The 15,209-nt window shown below is 40.9% G+C and overlaps 1 protein-coding gene across 5 annotated transcripts in view; it reads right to left on the bottom strand.

Annotated features, from left to right (window-relative positions):
• Window positions 1-13,811, bottom strand: part of CENPU (centromere protein U) — a 50,193-nt gene extending 36,382 nt beyond the window's left edge. For all 5 annotated transcript variants that reach the window (XR_002733443.3, XR_002733441.3, XR_002733442.3 and 2 more), the window contains exons 1-4: window positions 13,473-13,811; window positions 10,418-10,466; window positions 8,410-8,527; window positions 5,505-5,610 (exon numbers count right to left, since the gene is read on the bottom strand). Coding sequence is in view for 2 of the 5 variants with exons in the window: in XM_023220979.3 (XP_023076747.1) it covers window positions 5,505-5,610; window positions 8,410-8,527; window positions 10,418-10,466; window positions 13,473-13,522 (323 nt within the window). In the remaining 3 variants the exon portion in view is untranslated. The remainder of the gene's footprint in view (window positions 1-5,504; window positions 5,611-8,409; window positions 8,528-10,417; window positions 10,467-13,472) is intronic.
• Window positions 13,812-15,209: the final 1,398 nt, after the last annotated feature.

The raw sequence follows: 15,209 nt of genomic DNA, 5'->3' as shown, positions 1-15,209 counted from the left end.
GAGAGTGCAGTGATTTTGAAGCTTTGCTTTGAAATCAGCGCTGTCCTGTAACAGTGGAAAGCAGAACCAGGCTGAACTAAACTGATGATCACACACGGAGGGAGCATTTGGACTAGTCCCGGTGTGAGGGGAATCGCCCATCTTGGCAGTGGGAGGTAGAGCTCTGACAAGCCTTGCCACTGTGGGTTAAAGTGCTCCGGGGCCCCACGTGAGCCTGAGGGGCAGTCTAGGCCACAAGGATGGCAACTCCTAGTGCTGAGCTGGGCTTAGAGCCAGCGGACTGTGGGGGCATCAGACCTACTGAGACACCAACCAGTGTGGCTAAGGGTGTGCTGGCATCACCCCTCTCCTAGGCACAGGCAGCACAGCCCATGGTTCCAAAAGAGACCTCTTTCTTCTGCGAGAGGAGAGGAGAGAGAAGAGTGGAGAGGACTTTGTTTTCCATCTTGGATATCAGCTCAGCCACAGTAGCACAGGGCACCAGTCAGGGTCATGAGACCCCCTAATGCAGATCACAACACCTAAGTCCTTTCAAATATCTGGAAAGCCTTCCCAAAAAGGATGGATCCAAACAAGCCCAGACTCCAATGACTACAATAAATACCTGACTCTTCAATGTCCAGACACTGATAAACATCCATAAGCATCAAGACCATTCAGTAAAACATGACCTCATCAAATGAACTAAATAAGGCACCAGGGACCAATACTAGGGAAACAGCAGATACATGACCTTCTAGACAGAGAATTCAAACTAGCTGTTTTGAGGAAACTCAAAGAAATTCAAGATAACACAGAGAAGGAATTCAGAATTCTATCAGATCACTTTAACAAAGAATTGAAATAATTTTTAAAAATCAAGCAGAAATTCAGTAGTTGAAAAATGTAGCTGACATACTAAAGAATACATTAGAGTCTCTTAATAGCAGAATCTATCAAGCAGAAGAAAGAATTAGTGAGCTTGAAGACAGGCTATTTGAAAATACAGAGGAAAGAAAAAAGAAAAAGCAGTCATGAAGCATGCCTACAGGGTCTAGAAAAAAGCTTCAAAAGGGCAAATCAAAGAGTTACTGGCCTTAAAGAAAGGTAGAGAAAGGGAGGTAGAAAGTTTATTCAAAAAGGTAGTAACAGAGAACTTCCTAAACCAAGAGAAAGGTATCAATATCCAAGTACAAGAAAGTTATACAACCAACACCAAGCAGTTTTAACCCAAAGAAGACTACCTCAAGGCATTTAATAATAAAACACCCAAAGGTCAAAGATAAAGAATCTAAAAGCAGCAAGAGAAAAGAAACACATAACTTACAATGGAGCTCTGATATGTCTCGCAGCAGACTTTTCAGTGGACACCTTACAGGCCAGGAGAGAGTGGCATGATATATTTAAAGTGTTGAAGGAAAAAAACTTTTACCCTAGAAGAACATATCTGGTGAAAATATCCTTCAAACATGAAAAAGAAATAAAGACTTTCCCAAACAAAAGCTGAGAAATTTTATCAACTCCAGACCTGTCCCAAAAGAAATGTTAAAGGGAGTAATTCAAGCAGAAAGAAAAGGCCATTAATGGGCAGTATAAATCATCTGAAGGTATAAAACTCACTGGTAATATTAAGTACACGGAAAAAGATAACACTGTAGCTGATGTGTGTAAACTACTCTCATTGTAAGTAGAAAGACTAAAAGATGAACCAATCAAAAATAACAACTTTTCAAAACATAAACAGTACAATAAAAGTAAAAACAAAAAGTTAAAAAGTGGAGGAGCAAAGTGAAAGTGTAGAGTTTTTATTAGTTTTTTTTTGCTTGTTTATGAAAGCAGGGTTAAGTTGTTAACGGCATAAAATAATGGGTTATATGGCAGTACCTGCTAGCCTCATGGTAACCTCAAATAAAAAATACAACAAATACATAAAAAGACCAAGAAATCACACTGCCAGAGAAAATAACCTTTACTAAAAGCAAGACAGGAAGGAAGAAAAGGAAGAGAGGGCCACAAAACAATCAGAAAACAAATAATAAAATGGCATGAGTGAGTCCCTGCTTAGCAATAACAACACTGAATGTAAATGGACTAAACTCTCCAATCAAAAGACACAGATTGGCTGGATTGGGGGAAAAAAGAAAGACCCGATGATTTGTTGCCTACAAGAAACACATTTCATCTATAAAGATACACACAGACTGAAAATAAAGGTACGGAAAAAGATATTCCATGCCAATGGAAACCAAAAAAAGGGCAGAATACTATACTTATTTCAGACAAACTAGATTTTGAGACAGAAACTGTAAGAAGAGACAAAGAAGGTCACTACGTAATGACAAAAAGGGTCAAATTCAGCAAGAGGATACAACAATTTTAAATATACATGCACCCGGAACACCCAGATAGATGAAGCTAATATTATTAGAGCTAAAGGGAGAGACAGACCCCAATACGTTAGCTGGAGACTTCAACACCCCACTTTCAGCACTGGAGAGATTTTCCAGACAGAAGATCAATAAAGAAACAGCAGACTTAATCTGCACTGTAGACTAAATGCACCTAACAGATATTCATAGAACATTTCATCCAACAGCTTCAGAATACACATTCTTTTCGTCAGCACATGGATCATTCTCAAGTACAGACCATGTGATGGGTCACAAAACAAGTCTTAAAACATTTTTAAAAAACTGCAATATCAAGTATCTTCTCTGTGGAATAAAACTAGAAATCAATAACAAGAAGAATTTTGGAAGTTATACAAACACACAGAGAAAAAGTGTTAATGAAGGACCAGTGGGTCAATTAAGAAATTAAGAAGGAAGCTGAACAATTTCTTGAGACAAATGATAATGGAAACACAACATACCAAAACCTATGGGATACCACAAAAGCAGTACTAAGAGGGAAGTTTACAGCTGTAAGTGCCTACATCAAAAAAGAAAATCTTTAAATAAATAACCTAATGATGCATCTTAAAGAACTAGAAAAGCAAGAACAAACCAAATCCAAAACTAATAAAGATCAGCTTTTATAAATAAATGTATAAATTTACCTCAACCCAATAAAGATTGTAACTTTGCTTTTAACTTAACAAGTAGCTCTTAAAAGTCATTTAAAAAAATGAGAAAAGCTGCATTCATACCTCAGAAGAATAGAAAAGATCAAGGATTTTAATACAAATCATACAAGTTCTAAAAGAAAACATGAAGGGAGATGTCTTCCTAACTATGACTCAAAATCCCTAAACGCTAAGAGTGATAAATGTATCACTGCATCTACATAAAACTAAACATTTTCTATGTTGGAAAAAAAAACACCACCATTAGGTGTTTTGTCAAAAGACAGATGAACCAGTTAAAAAAAAAAAAAAAAACTGTAACATAGGACTAATCTCACTAATGTTTAAATGAAGTCATGAAGAAAATGACCAACATCAACTATAGTAAAAAGGATATAAACAGTTTGCAGAAAGACAAATTTAAAAGCTTTTAAATGATTGCTGCTCAATCATTCCTAAGAAGAATACAAATTAGAACTAGGCTGGGATAGCATTTTTGACCTATCACATTGGCAAAAATCCAAGTTTGATCTCACTTTGGTGGCAATGTGGCAATAACTATAAAAATGACAAACACATTTCATTTGACTCAGAATTTCACTTTTATGACTATATCCTATAGATACACAAGCACAAGTGTGAAATGGCACTCCCAGTGGCACTGAGAGTGAGAGCACAGACTGGAAACAGCCTGATTGCCCATTCATACAGGACTGGATAATCACACTAAGGAACACTCACGCCACGGAAAGGGTAGAAGAATGAGAAAGCTCCATGTGTACTGACATGTAAAGATCTCTAAGATGTAGTAAGTGAAAAAAAGCTAGGTAGCAACCTATGCTGCCTTTTGTACACAAAAAAAGGGTTAAAATGTATTTCATACTTACTTTTATATGCACCAAGAAATTCTGGAAGGACATATGAGAAAATAATAAGGGAGAGGGAAGAAGTGGGTTCTAGGAGCTAGATGGATAGTAGACATGATATGAGGACTTACTATACACCTTTTTATATTTTTAAACCATGTGAATGTTTACTCAAAGTATTCCTCTTTAAAAATTACATTCACCACTGTTTAGAGTGCATGTTTTCTAAATGTATGACTTCTATTGATTTTCAGTAACATATAAAACTGGAGTCAGCCAGGAGCGGTGGTTAACACCTGTAATCCTAGCACTTTGGGAGGCCAAGGCGGGCAGATCACGAGATCAGGTCAAGACCATCCTGGCCAACATGGTGAAACCCCATCTCTACTAAAAAATACAAAAATTAGCTGGGCATGGTGGCACGTGCCTGTAGTCCAAACTACTTGAGAGGCTAAGGCAGAAGAATTGCTTGAACCGAGGAGGCGGAGGTTGCAGTGAGCCGAGACAGCGCCACTGCACTCCAGCCTGGTGACAGAGTGAGTCTACAAAATAACCAAGTACTATAAAACTTCTCTAGTATAGACAATCTCAAAATGACTTCTCAGATTTCTGCCCAACTGGCATATTTGTTTTAAAATTGCAGTTTTGGCCAGGCTCAGTGGCTAACGTCTGTAATCCCAGCACTTTGGGAGGCCAAGGTGGGCGGATCATGAGATCAGGAGATCGAGACCAGCCTGGGTAACACGGTGAAACCAGTCTCTACTGAAAATACAAAAAAATTAGCTGGGAGTGGTGGTGGGCGCCTATAGTCCCAGCCACTCGGAAGGCTGAGAAAGGAGAATGGTGTGAACCTGGGAGGTGGGGCTTGCAGTGAGCCTAGATCACGCCACTGCACTCCAGCGTGGGAGTAAGAGCAAGATTCCATCTCAAAAAAAAAAATAAATAAACAAACACTGCACTTTTGATACTTGCTACATTTAGTAACTAGATGACCTATTACCCAATAGAGGTCCATAAGTCAAAGAGCTGCTCTAGATAACAACTTAAAATGAGTACTACAGTTATCGAAGCGTTCTGCATTATATAATTTGCTCCCAAGTTTTCTCTATGAAATCATTTTTATAGAGATTTTCCTGACCTATACGTTCACATAAATCTGAAAGACTCAAACCAATGCACCTGAGGGACAATGCATCTGAAACAGGCTTTGTATTGCTTTGTAATTACCACCTACCATATACAAGGAAACATCTCATTTGTGATAATTAAGAGAACTTGTAAATGAAAGAGACCTCCCAAAAATCACCTAAAATTTTACGCTCATAAAATCTTTCCCTCCTTTCTTATTTGACTCAAAGCTAAACTATCTTCCTAGGCATGATTTCTAGGATAATCAGGTGTGAATTCTGTCAGTTATCACAGCTATTATAATTATCGTAATTGTCAAATATTAATAAAGTTTTTATGCCTCAGTTCTCTTGAGAAAAAGCATAACAAGTTGGCTCAAAGTATCTTAAAACGCTTTCTTTTTATTAGCTTCTATCTCAGAAATCCCATTAACCATGAATAAACAATTGCTTGAAATATACCAGTACCTTATTTTTGCTTCTTTTCCTGGAGGAGTTGAAGGGATAGACAGTCCACAAAGTTTGGAGAATTCTTCTTCATCAGCATATATAGCTGTGCTATGTAAAGGAGGATCTTTCAAAAGACAAAAAAGAAGACAACTTTAAAAGTCTGGCTATTTGGGCAATACTGAAGTTTATTACCTTACAATGGAGTACAAAACAATCTTTGTTCAACTAACAAAATCAAAATCAATTAAACAGGTCACTTCCCAAATGTTTTTGATCTCACACCTCAACAATAAAAATTTTAAACCCTATCACCAACAAACACATGAATATTTATGAATAATAAACCTTTATTACCGCACTTATATGGAATTATTTTTGGTGTTTGAAACAGGGCCTCACGCTGTTGCCCAGGCTGGAATGCAGTCGTGCGATCTCAGCTCACTGCAGCCTGGAGCACCTAAGCTCAAGAGATCCTCCTGCCTCAGCCTCCTGAATAGCTGGGACTACAGGCACATGCCACCATGCCCAGGTAATTTTTAAATTATTTGTAGAGACAGGGTCTTACTATGTTGCCCAGGTTGGGGAAATTTTAATGAGATAAAAATATAAATCGGAAATCTAACATTTTCTTTCCTCATCCCTGTCAGGTGTCATACACTCTGCATTAGAAACCACTGCATTGAACTATAAACTCTACAGGCCTAGAGAGGTCACCTCACAAAGTGCCCTGCATATAGCGGGCACACAGTATTTTTGAATGAAAAGCCCTTTGGGGAGATTCCAGGCCGCCCTTCAACTTAAAGCCTTTTGGGGAGATTCCAGGCCTCCCTTCAACTTAAAAAGGAAATTCTGGCTGGGCACGGTGGGTCACACCTGTAATCCCAGCACTTTGGGAGGCTGAGGCAGGTGGACCACCTGAGGTCAGGAGTTCAACACCAGCCTGGCCAATATGGCAAAGCCCCATCTCGACTAAAAAATACAAAAATTAGCCAGGCGCAGAGGGGAGGGGAGCGCCTGGAATCCCAGCCACTCGGGACGCTGAGGCAGGGAGAATTGCTTGAACCCGGGAGATGGAGGTTGCAGTGAGCCGAGATCACGCCGCTGCAGTTCAGCCTAGGTAAGAGAGCAAGTCTTTGCCTCAAAAAAAAAAAAAAATTCTGACTCCGGCTACCTTAAAGACATTATGCTAAATGAAATAAGCCAGTTACCAAAGAACCAACTGTTGTATGCTTCCTTTTACATCAGATTCCTAGAAAGCAGAATGATGGTTGCCAGGAGTTGAGGGGAGAACAGGAAGTTGTTTAATAGAGCGTTTCAGTTAGGAAAGATGAAAAAGTTCTGGAGACAGATGGTGATGATGGTTGCACAACAATATGAATGTATTTATCTGCTACAGAGTTAACACACTTAAAAAAGGTTAAAATGGTAAACTATATTTTACCACCCATACCCCCCACCAATACACTCACACCCACAATGAGGTGCTGGGATGGCTAGAATAAAAAACTCAGTAAGTTTCGGTGAAGCTGTGCAGAAACAACAACTCTCATACACTGCCATGGAATTATAAAGTCATGTAGCTGCTTTGTAAAACAGTTCCTTAAAAAGTTATAAATAGAATTACCATAGGACTCAGCAATTCTGCTCCCACTATATGCCCAAGAGAAGTGAAAAAAGCCCACAGAAAAACTCATACACAAATGTTCACATCAGCATTATTCATAGTGGCCAAAAAATAGAAACCACCGAAATGTAACTGATAAATGGATAACAAGTTGTGGTATATTCAAACAATGGAGTATTGCTGAGCTATAAAAACGTGTAGGAATGAAGTAGATACACACTACAACATGGACAAACTCTGAAAACACAAACTAAGTAAAAGAAGCCAGTCACAAAGGACCAGAGTCTAGGATTCCACTGATGTGTACAGAAATGGCAAATCTGTAGAGACAGGAAGGAGTTTCATGGCTGCCAGGGGCTTGAAGGAAGGGGAAAGAGGGAGTGACCACTCATGGGTACAGGGTTCTCTACAGGATGATAACAATTTTCTGGAATTAGATAATGCAGACAGTTGTACAACCTTGTGAATAAACTAAAAACCAATGATGTGTACACTTTAAAAGGGTGAATTTTATGGTGTGAATTCATTTCCATTTTTTAAATTATGGGGTTTTAGGTTCAGATCTTTTAGATTTACATTTTAGACAGATAGGACATTTTTATCAAGTCATAATAAAAGACATTATTCTGGTGAATATATTTCACCTTATAAAATGTATAATACTTTCTTTTATTAACAAAAAATTAAACCAAAGCCTTCAAAATTCTCTTAAAACTTATTCCAGCAAAAATGCCTGACTACTACAGTTCTAGATGTGGGGGCACATGGCATTTTCTCTGTCATTTCTGGCCTCTGGAGTGCCCAGTGACACAAGCAGCTCACCCTGACAACTCACACACTCCTGGCCAGCCAGGTACTGACCTTTTACCTCATACTCCAAGGAACACAGGTGAAGCTCTCCCACTGGCTCTCCCGAAGTTTAGGACATGAGTTTAGGACAAAGGAAAATTACCCATACTCTTCTCCTCCCTAAATTAATGGCTCTATCAAATGGTAGAATGAAGTGAGAAATGTATTCGATGTTCCTCTTGTTACAGAGTACTATAGTAAGTGTCCTCATGTGACTGGATTGTTAACGAATACCACTAGAAGCGTGCCACCACTTTGATAATGTTCTTAGTTTCAATGTACCTAGACGTGAGAAAAATTAATTCAAATTATCAAGTACTCCCCTGAGAATATTATATTTACATGCAGGCAACTAATTTTTATATTTGAAGATATTTCTATTTTTTATTATATCTGGTCTAAATGTTGTTGCTTTAGAGTTATGTTAGGATAAAGATTTAAAGTACTAACCAAAGGTCTCATCAGGTTCTTCATCTTTCTCATTTTCACCCAGCCTGCCAATGCTTGAGACATCAGAATTATCAGGAAAGTCGAACACGTCAATAGGCTTGCACTTTTGACCAGTTTTCTAAAAGTGAATAAAGTTGAAGTTATTGAGTTGGCTCTCACAAAGAAAAACAGGCTGATTTATGCAGCAAGAATATTCTTGTAATCACTGCTGCCTAAGGAAGCAATCCTTAAGCATGGGGTGATGGATTCACTACCTACCCCGATTGGGTCATTATACAACATAGACATGTATGGCAAGATCAAATCATACCCCACAAATGTGTACAATTACAATGTTTCAGGTAAAATAAAAAGAAAGAAGCAAGCTAACACTTTTTGGGGACACAGACTCTTTTGATAACCTAAGGCAAGGATTGGCAAACTTTTTCTATAAAGGATCAGAAAGTAAATTATTTTAGGCTTTGCAGGCCATAAGGTTTCTCTTTTGACTACTAACTCAATCACTGTCATGTGAATCACGACAGTAACCACACAGAAAAGAATGAGCATGGCTGTGTTCCAATACAATTTGACTTTTGAACACTGCAATCTGAATTTAATATCATGTTCACATGTTACGACATAGTCTTTTCATTTTATTTCAACCATTAAAAAATGTAATGTAAAAACCATTCTTAGCTTGCAGGGATATACAAAAACAGGTGGCAGGCTAGATTTGACCCATGGACCAGTTTGCCTACACCTCTGACCTAGGGAAAGTGATGGGTCCTATCTCTGGAAATATGCCCATATACCCAAAAGTTCATAAACAGTTTTAAGGGTACACATGGGTTAAAAACTCCTAAAGGACACCAGGGTTTACAGTTCAATACACTGATATGCCCATGAAGTCTGCTACCCCAAATCTAATGAAACATGAAAACATATATAAAATGAGAAAAACTTTCATGGTAGTTCCAGAAAATGTGGAAGGGTAGTATTAACAGATACGACAATAAGAAAATTCTGGCAAGTATAAAGGAGGTAAAATAAAATTGGCAAACCATATACAAACTTGACCATTCAGATGCCCCCAGTAAAAGAATCATTCCTGGAGTGCTTGTGGGTGGAATGCAAAGAGAGCTGGCAGGTCTTCCAGCCCCTCCCAAGGCATAGGGGGCCTCCACATGTAAGGCACTGCCTTGCAGAGGGAAGGACAGGAAAGCTGAATCCATTCCAGGCACTCCGGGCTTCCAGCTAAGGCTGGAGCTTAGATAAATCCCTCCGATGCACACTGGACTTTGGCTACCAATGGCAGGGGCAAAGCAGGACAGCTGAGAGAAACCCACCCAAAGAACCCGCGAAGTAATGCTGGGGTGGGAGCAGAGCGCTGAGCAAAATCCTGCAGGGGGATCCCAGGGTTTCCCAGAGGGGAAGAGAGCTATCCTCTTCAGGCTGGGGTAAAGGACTATGCAGGACAAAGAAAGCCCAGGGCAGAACAAGCAGAAGTAACTCCTTCCAGGGTGCTTGGCACTGTCATACACTGTTAATGTGAGATTACGATGCCAATCACACAAGCCACTGGAAAAAATATTGGAATTAGCAATCAAGAATGTTAAAGAAATGTACACACTTTAACATACATTTATTCTAAGACTCTATTCTAAAGAAAAGTAAACCTGTAATGTGAACTAAGAGGAGTATCATGAAATTATAAACAATTCTTGAAAAGTACAATGAGAAATGGCTTTAAGTGAAAAAAGTTTACAGCATTGTACAATTTTTACATGAAGCCAATTATCTAAACGAAAATAAAACCAACCTAGGCTCAGAAATAAAGGAAATTCTAAAACATTAACAAAAGTCATTTTATCCACTATACTGGAAAAAGTGTGAGGAAAATGAACACACTTTTTCACTACAAGAAACACTGAACTTGCCAAGTGAAGTCTACAAAACTGAGGTACCCAAAAAATGTTATTTTGTACTGTCGATTCTGAGAAAACCACAACACAAAAAGATAACTTACATCTTTCATGGAATGTGTTCTTTCTAAAGTGTTCTTCGATTGTCTTGCACTATTAAACAGCAAAAAAACCCCACAAGAGTTAGGAATTAGTTAAAATAACTGAGAAAACACCATAGTTATGATCCTTTCCACACATTTTTACCCCCCCCCCCCAAAAAAAAACCCATATTCCACAAATTTATTTTGTATAGGTCAAATCCTATCACCAATGTTATAAAATAACATACCTCTCCCCCTCAGGGACATGGAAAAGTTGGAATCCTGCTGTTAACTTTTTCCCTAAGGCCTTAATCAATCAGCAGTGATTGACTTTCTCTGCAGAGCTGAACAAAGGGGAGTTAGGCTAATGCTAAGTCTGGACACCTGCTCCATCCTGTGCCTGGCTCCCATACATCCTTTTCCCATTTAATTCTAACAGTCCTATAAGGTAGAAGTGAATCCCATGTTACAGATATATGCTTGACCACAGCAACACGGAGCCAGGAGGGAGACAAGCCTGCATTAAAATTTACATCAGTTCAAATCCAGGGCCTGCCCTCGACCTCCCTTCACACTCTCAGTTGGGCCATAGCTTCAAATGATAAAAGTTGTATATATATCTTCAACAAGCTTCAAGGAAACAGATGTAACAATGGTGACAAGAATAAAAACGGGAAATAACAGTGGCAGGAATTATATATTATTATTACTAATAATAGTGCCAGGAGTCAGTGAATATGTACAGACTATCCTCCACCAACCAGGCATCATACAACGGTACAGGAGGATACTCTGGAATAATACAGTACATAATTCCTAACTTTAAAATATGCCATGCAGATTGTAGCCGTATTTTTCTCATTTGTAGATAGCAAAATCAGCTTAGTGAGTCTAAACCAATGTTTTAGTATCCTTTTATTTGATATCATTTCAAGCTCACAGAAAAGTTGCAAACATAGTACAAGGACCTTCTGTATGCCCTTTACTCATTTGCTGTGGTATGTGTGTGACTGGAGACACTGTGCACCTCCACCCCTAAATACCACAATATGTCTTTCCTAGGAGGGCATTATCCTGCATATTCATGGTACAATTTCTAAAATCAAGAAATTTAACATTGATACCATAATCTAATCTACAGTTCATACCTAAATCACATAAATTGTCCTAGAATGCCCTTTTAAGATTGCCAGGCCAGCATTTTAAAAAAACAAAAATGGAAAATATAAAATGAAACATTGCACTGGATATACTATGTTCATAAGCCTTTTGTTTTGTTATGTGTGGATGTGTGCGCATGTGTACTAAGTGTGATGTAAAACATCATTACTGTGAATCACAGTTAAAAAAAAAAAAGTTAGAAAACTGTTCAGAGCGGTGGTTCCCAGACTTGAGTGTCATCAACATTCTCAGCAGGGCTTGTGAAACAGGTTGCTTGGCACCACCCCAGGAGTGTATGATTCAGTCCCTCTGGGGTGTGGCCTGGGATTCTGCATTTCTAACAAGTTCATGATTTATTTACTTAATTCATGAAACCTAAGGAAGAAGGTAGGACAAGTATTGGTTTTATGGCAGTTTTATAGATGATGATTCCGGGGTTCCTAAAATTTAAGTGACTTATCAAGGGTCACAAAGCCAAGTAACAGAAACACAACAAAAACTAGACCACATAAATTTCTTCATCTAAACTCTTTGAGCTGTCTTGTCCTTTCTCGGGGGGAAAAAAAAAGTCAAGCTTCCTCCTCGCTTTAGGTTGCAGTCAAGGTGGGGCTCTGAGAGACAGAAACCTCTGTGACAACCCACAGGTAAAATTTCTGGGCCAGGTGCGGTGGCTCCCGCCTGTAATCCCAGCGCTCTGAGAAGTCAAGGCGGGCGGATCATGAGGTCAGGAAATCGAGTCCATCCTGGTCAACATGGTGAAACCCCATTTCTACTAAAAATACAAAAATGAGCTGGACGTGGTGGCTCACGCCTGTAATCCCAGCTACTCTGGAGGCTGAGGCAGGAGAATCCCTTGAACCTGGGAGGCGGAGACTGCGCCACTGCACTCCAGCCTGGGCGACACAGTGAAATTCCGTCTCAAAAAAAAAAAAAAAAAAAAATTCTGTTGTATGTGCATTAGTGTGTTTTGGGAGGAGGCATGAACAGATTTCATGAGTCTCAAACCCAAAAATGTTAAAAAAAAAAATAATAATAATAAAGACAACAAAAACCACTAGCCTTTCGGATAAACTCTTTTCAGCTGAGATTCAAGGCTGACATTTTCTAATCCTCTTCTCCACTGGCCACAGGAGTCGGGTCTCGGTTTCCCCACCTAGCTGCGGTGTCCTGCTCCAGCTTTCCACCCTAACCCCGCATCTACCAGCACCACCTTCTCCAGGCAGCCTTCTCCGCCCGGGGGAACTCCTGTGCTCTTCAGACCGTCTCGGCGTACGGTTTTGTGCACGGTCTGCAGCAAGCCGAGACCCTTCCCGCCAGATCCAGGCCCGGCCTTGGATGGCCACTGGCCAACGAATCAGCGGCCAGCATTCTAGAGCGCGTTTCGCAACCGACCAAACGCACGCTTGCTTTGGATCAACAAAGACTGCTCGACCCATCCGGAAGAAAGGCGAGCGGCAGCTGCGCTCCCCCAGCCAGACTTGTGCTCCAGTCTGTGGTTTGCAGTACGAAAACACCAGGGTCTTCAAAATAAGAAAACTGATTCCCAGAGAGTAAACTCCACTAACATTAAAGTCTGGCAAATCGTAGGCAATAAGTATTTGCTGAATATTTTGCTTCCAAGCTAGCACTTTGACGCTCACTACTCTGGACGGCACGACTACCCCCGCACAAAACGACACGACACTGGTTAACGTCTTCCCGCCCGCCAGGCAGTGTTAGGCCGGCAGGCCCGTGCGGGTGGGAATCACTCTTATCCCCACTAGTCTGACGAGAAAGCCGGCGACCCGGGCGATTGGCCACTCGGGCGAGCTCCACAGTGGAGCACGAACAGCGCCGGGAGGCGCAAACCGCGGCAGGCGAGGAAGCAGTTCAAGCTGGTCTCCGTCCCCGCGCTCTGAGGGTCGGCAGTACTTACCTCTCAGGCCTGTGACGCCGCGACCGCCGATGCCTCCCCCGCGGAGCCATGATGCCGCTCTCCGCTCCCGCGCGACTGAAAGCTCCCGCCAAACCCCTCGCCGCTCCGAGCAGCCAATCCGGACCGAGCACGCGCGCGAGCGCAGAACTTCCTGAGCGGGTCCCAGGCTCCTCCCCGTCTTGGAGCGTGAGGGAAAACTGGGCCTGGCTATCACACCGCAACGGAACTGAAGTCCATGCCGCACAACCAGTCGCCTACGGTCCACGTCATGCCAAATTTTCCGGGCTTTCCTTCCCCCCGCATCGCCAGTTTTCCAGAGCCCGAAAGCCCCGGAGCCACGTGGGACCGCCCCTTGTGGGTGGGGAAAGGGGAGGAGCTAGTGTCCTGGAGTCTGTGGGCAGGTAAGTGGGTGGGCGCAGACCAGCGTTCGCAGCTGTTGTCGCTGAGGCTGCAGTCGTCTTGACAGACCCACAGGATTTGGCTTCCAGCCCCTGCTGCCTTTATCAGCTGTCTGAGCTTAGCATGTTACTTTACCTCTATCCCAGCACCTTCATTTGTAAATGGTCAGGGTTCCTTTTGTTCTTTTATTTTGTTTGTTTAAAAATGTGTAATGCACATGTAATTGAACCCTTACCTTACACCGCGTATAAAAATTAACGCAAAATGGATCAAAGACCTAAATATAAAGGCTAAAATTAAAATTAAAACTCTTAGAAGAAATCAGAGCAAAAGCTTCATAACATTGGACTTGGTGGTATGATTGATTTCTTGGGTATGATACCAATAGCAGTTTGGGATGATGGAAACGTTCTGGAAAGAGTGGTGGATGGATGCACAAGGTGAACGTACTTGATGCCACAGAACTGTAAACTTACAAACGGTTAAAATGCTAAATTTTGTTATGTATATTTTATTATGATAAAAAGTTAACGTTTCATGCATATAAAAGAATATAACATGTGTAATGTAAGGATAAAAACAAACATCCGTGTAACCCGCACTGGATGGGGATATGAATCATGATACGTAACTCTTGGGTACCCCTCTGAATGGCGCCCTCCTCCTCCAGAGAATAACCGCTCTTCTGATTTTATGTGTATCATTCCTGTGGTTTTCTACCTTGATATAGCCCCAAATGATGTATTGATTATTGCATGTTTCTAAACTTTATATGATATTTGGTAGGTATTCTGCAAACGTCCTTTCTTACTAAAGCTATTGCTTTTATTTTTTATTTTATTTTTCCATAAATTATTGGGGTGCAGGTGCTATTTGGTTACATAAGTAAGTTATTTTTTTTTTTTTTTTTTTTTTTTTTTTTTTTTTTGAGACGGAGCCTCGCTCTGTCTCCCAGGCTGGAGTGCAGTGGTCCAATATTAGCTCACTGCAAGCTCCGCCTCCTGGGTTCATGCCATTCTCTTGCCTCAGCCTCCCAAGTAGCTGGGACTACAGGTGCCCGCCACCACGCCCGGCAATTTTTTTTTGTATTTTTAGTAGAGACAGGGTTTCACCGTGTTAGCCAGGATGGTCTTGATCTCCTCACCTTGGGATCTACCCGCCTCAGCCTCCCAAAGTGCTGGGATTACAGACGTGAGCCACCACGCCCGGCCGAGTAAGTTCTTTAGTGGTGATTTGTAAGATCCTGGTGCACCCATCACCCCACTGCACCGTATATGTTGTGTTTTATCCCTTGCCCCCCTCCCACTCTTCCCCCTAAGTCCTCAAAGTCCATTGTAT

The sequence above is a fragment of the Piliocolobus tephrosceles genome, chromosome 3, assembly GCF_002776525.5.
Source record: "Piliocolobus tephrosceles isolate RC106 chromosome 3, ASM277652v3, whole genome shotgun sequence".
In the NCBI taxonomy this organism is placed as follows: domain Eukaryota; kingdom Metazoa; phylum Chordata; class Mammalia; order Primates; family Cercopithecidae; genus Piliocolobus; species Piliocolobus tephrosceles.
Note: the sequence above shows the minus strand (reverse complement) of the source record. Positions and strands in the feature narration are given on the sequence as shown.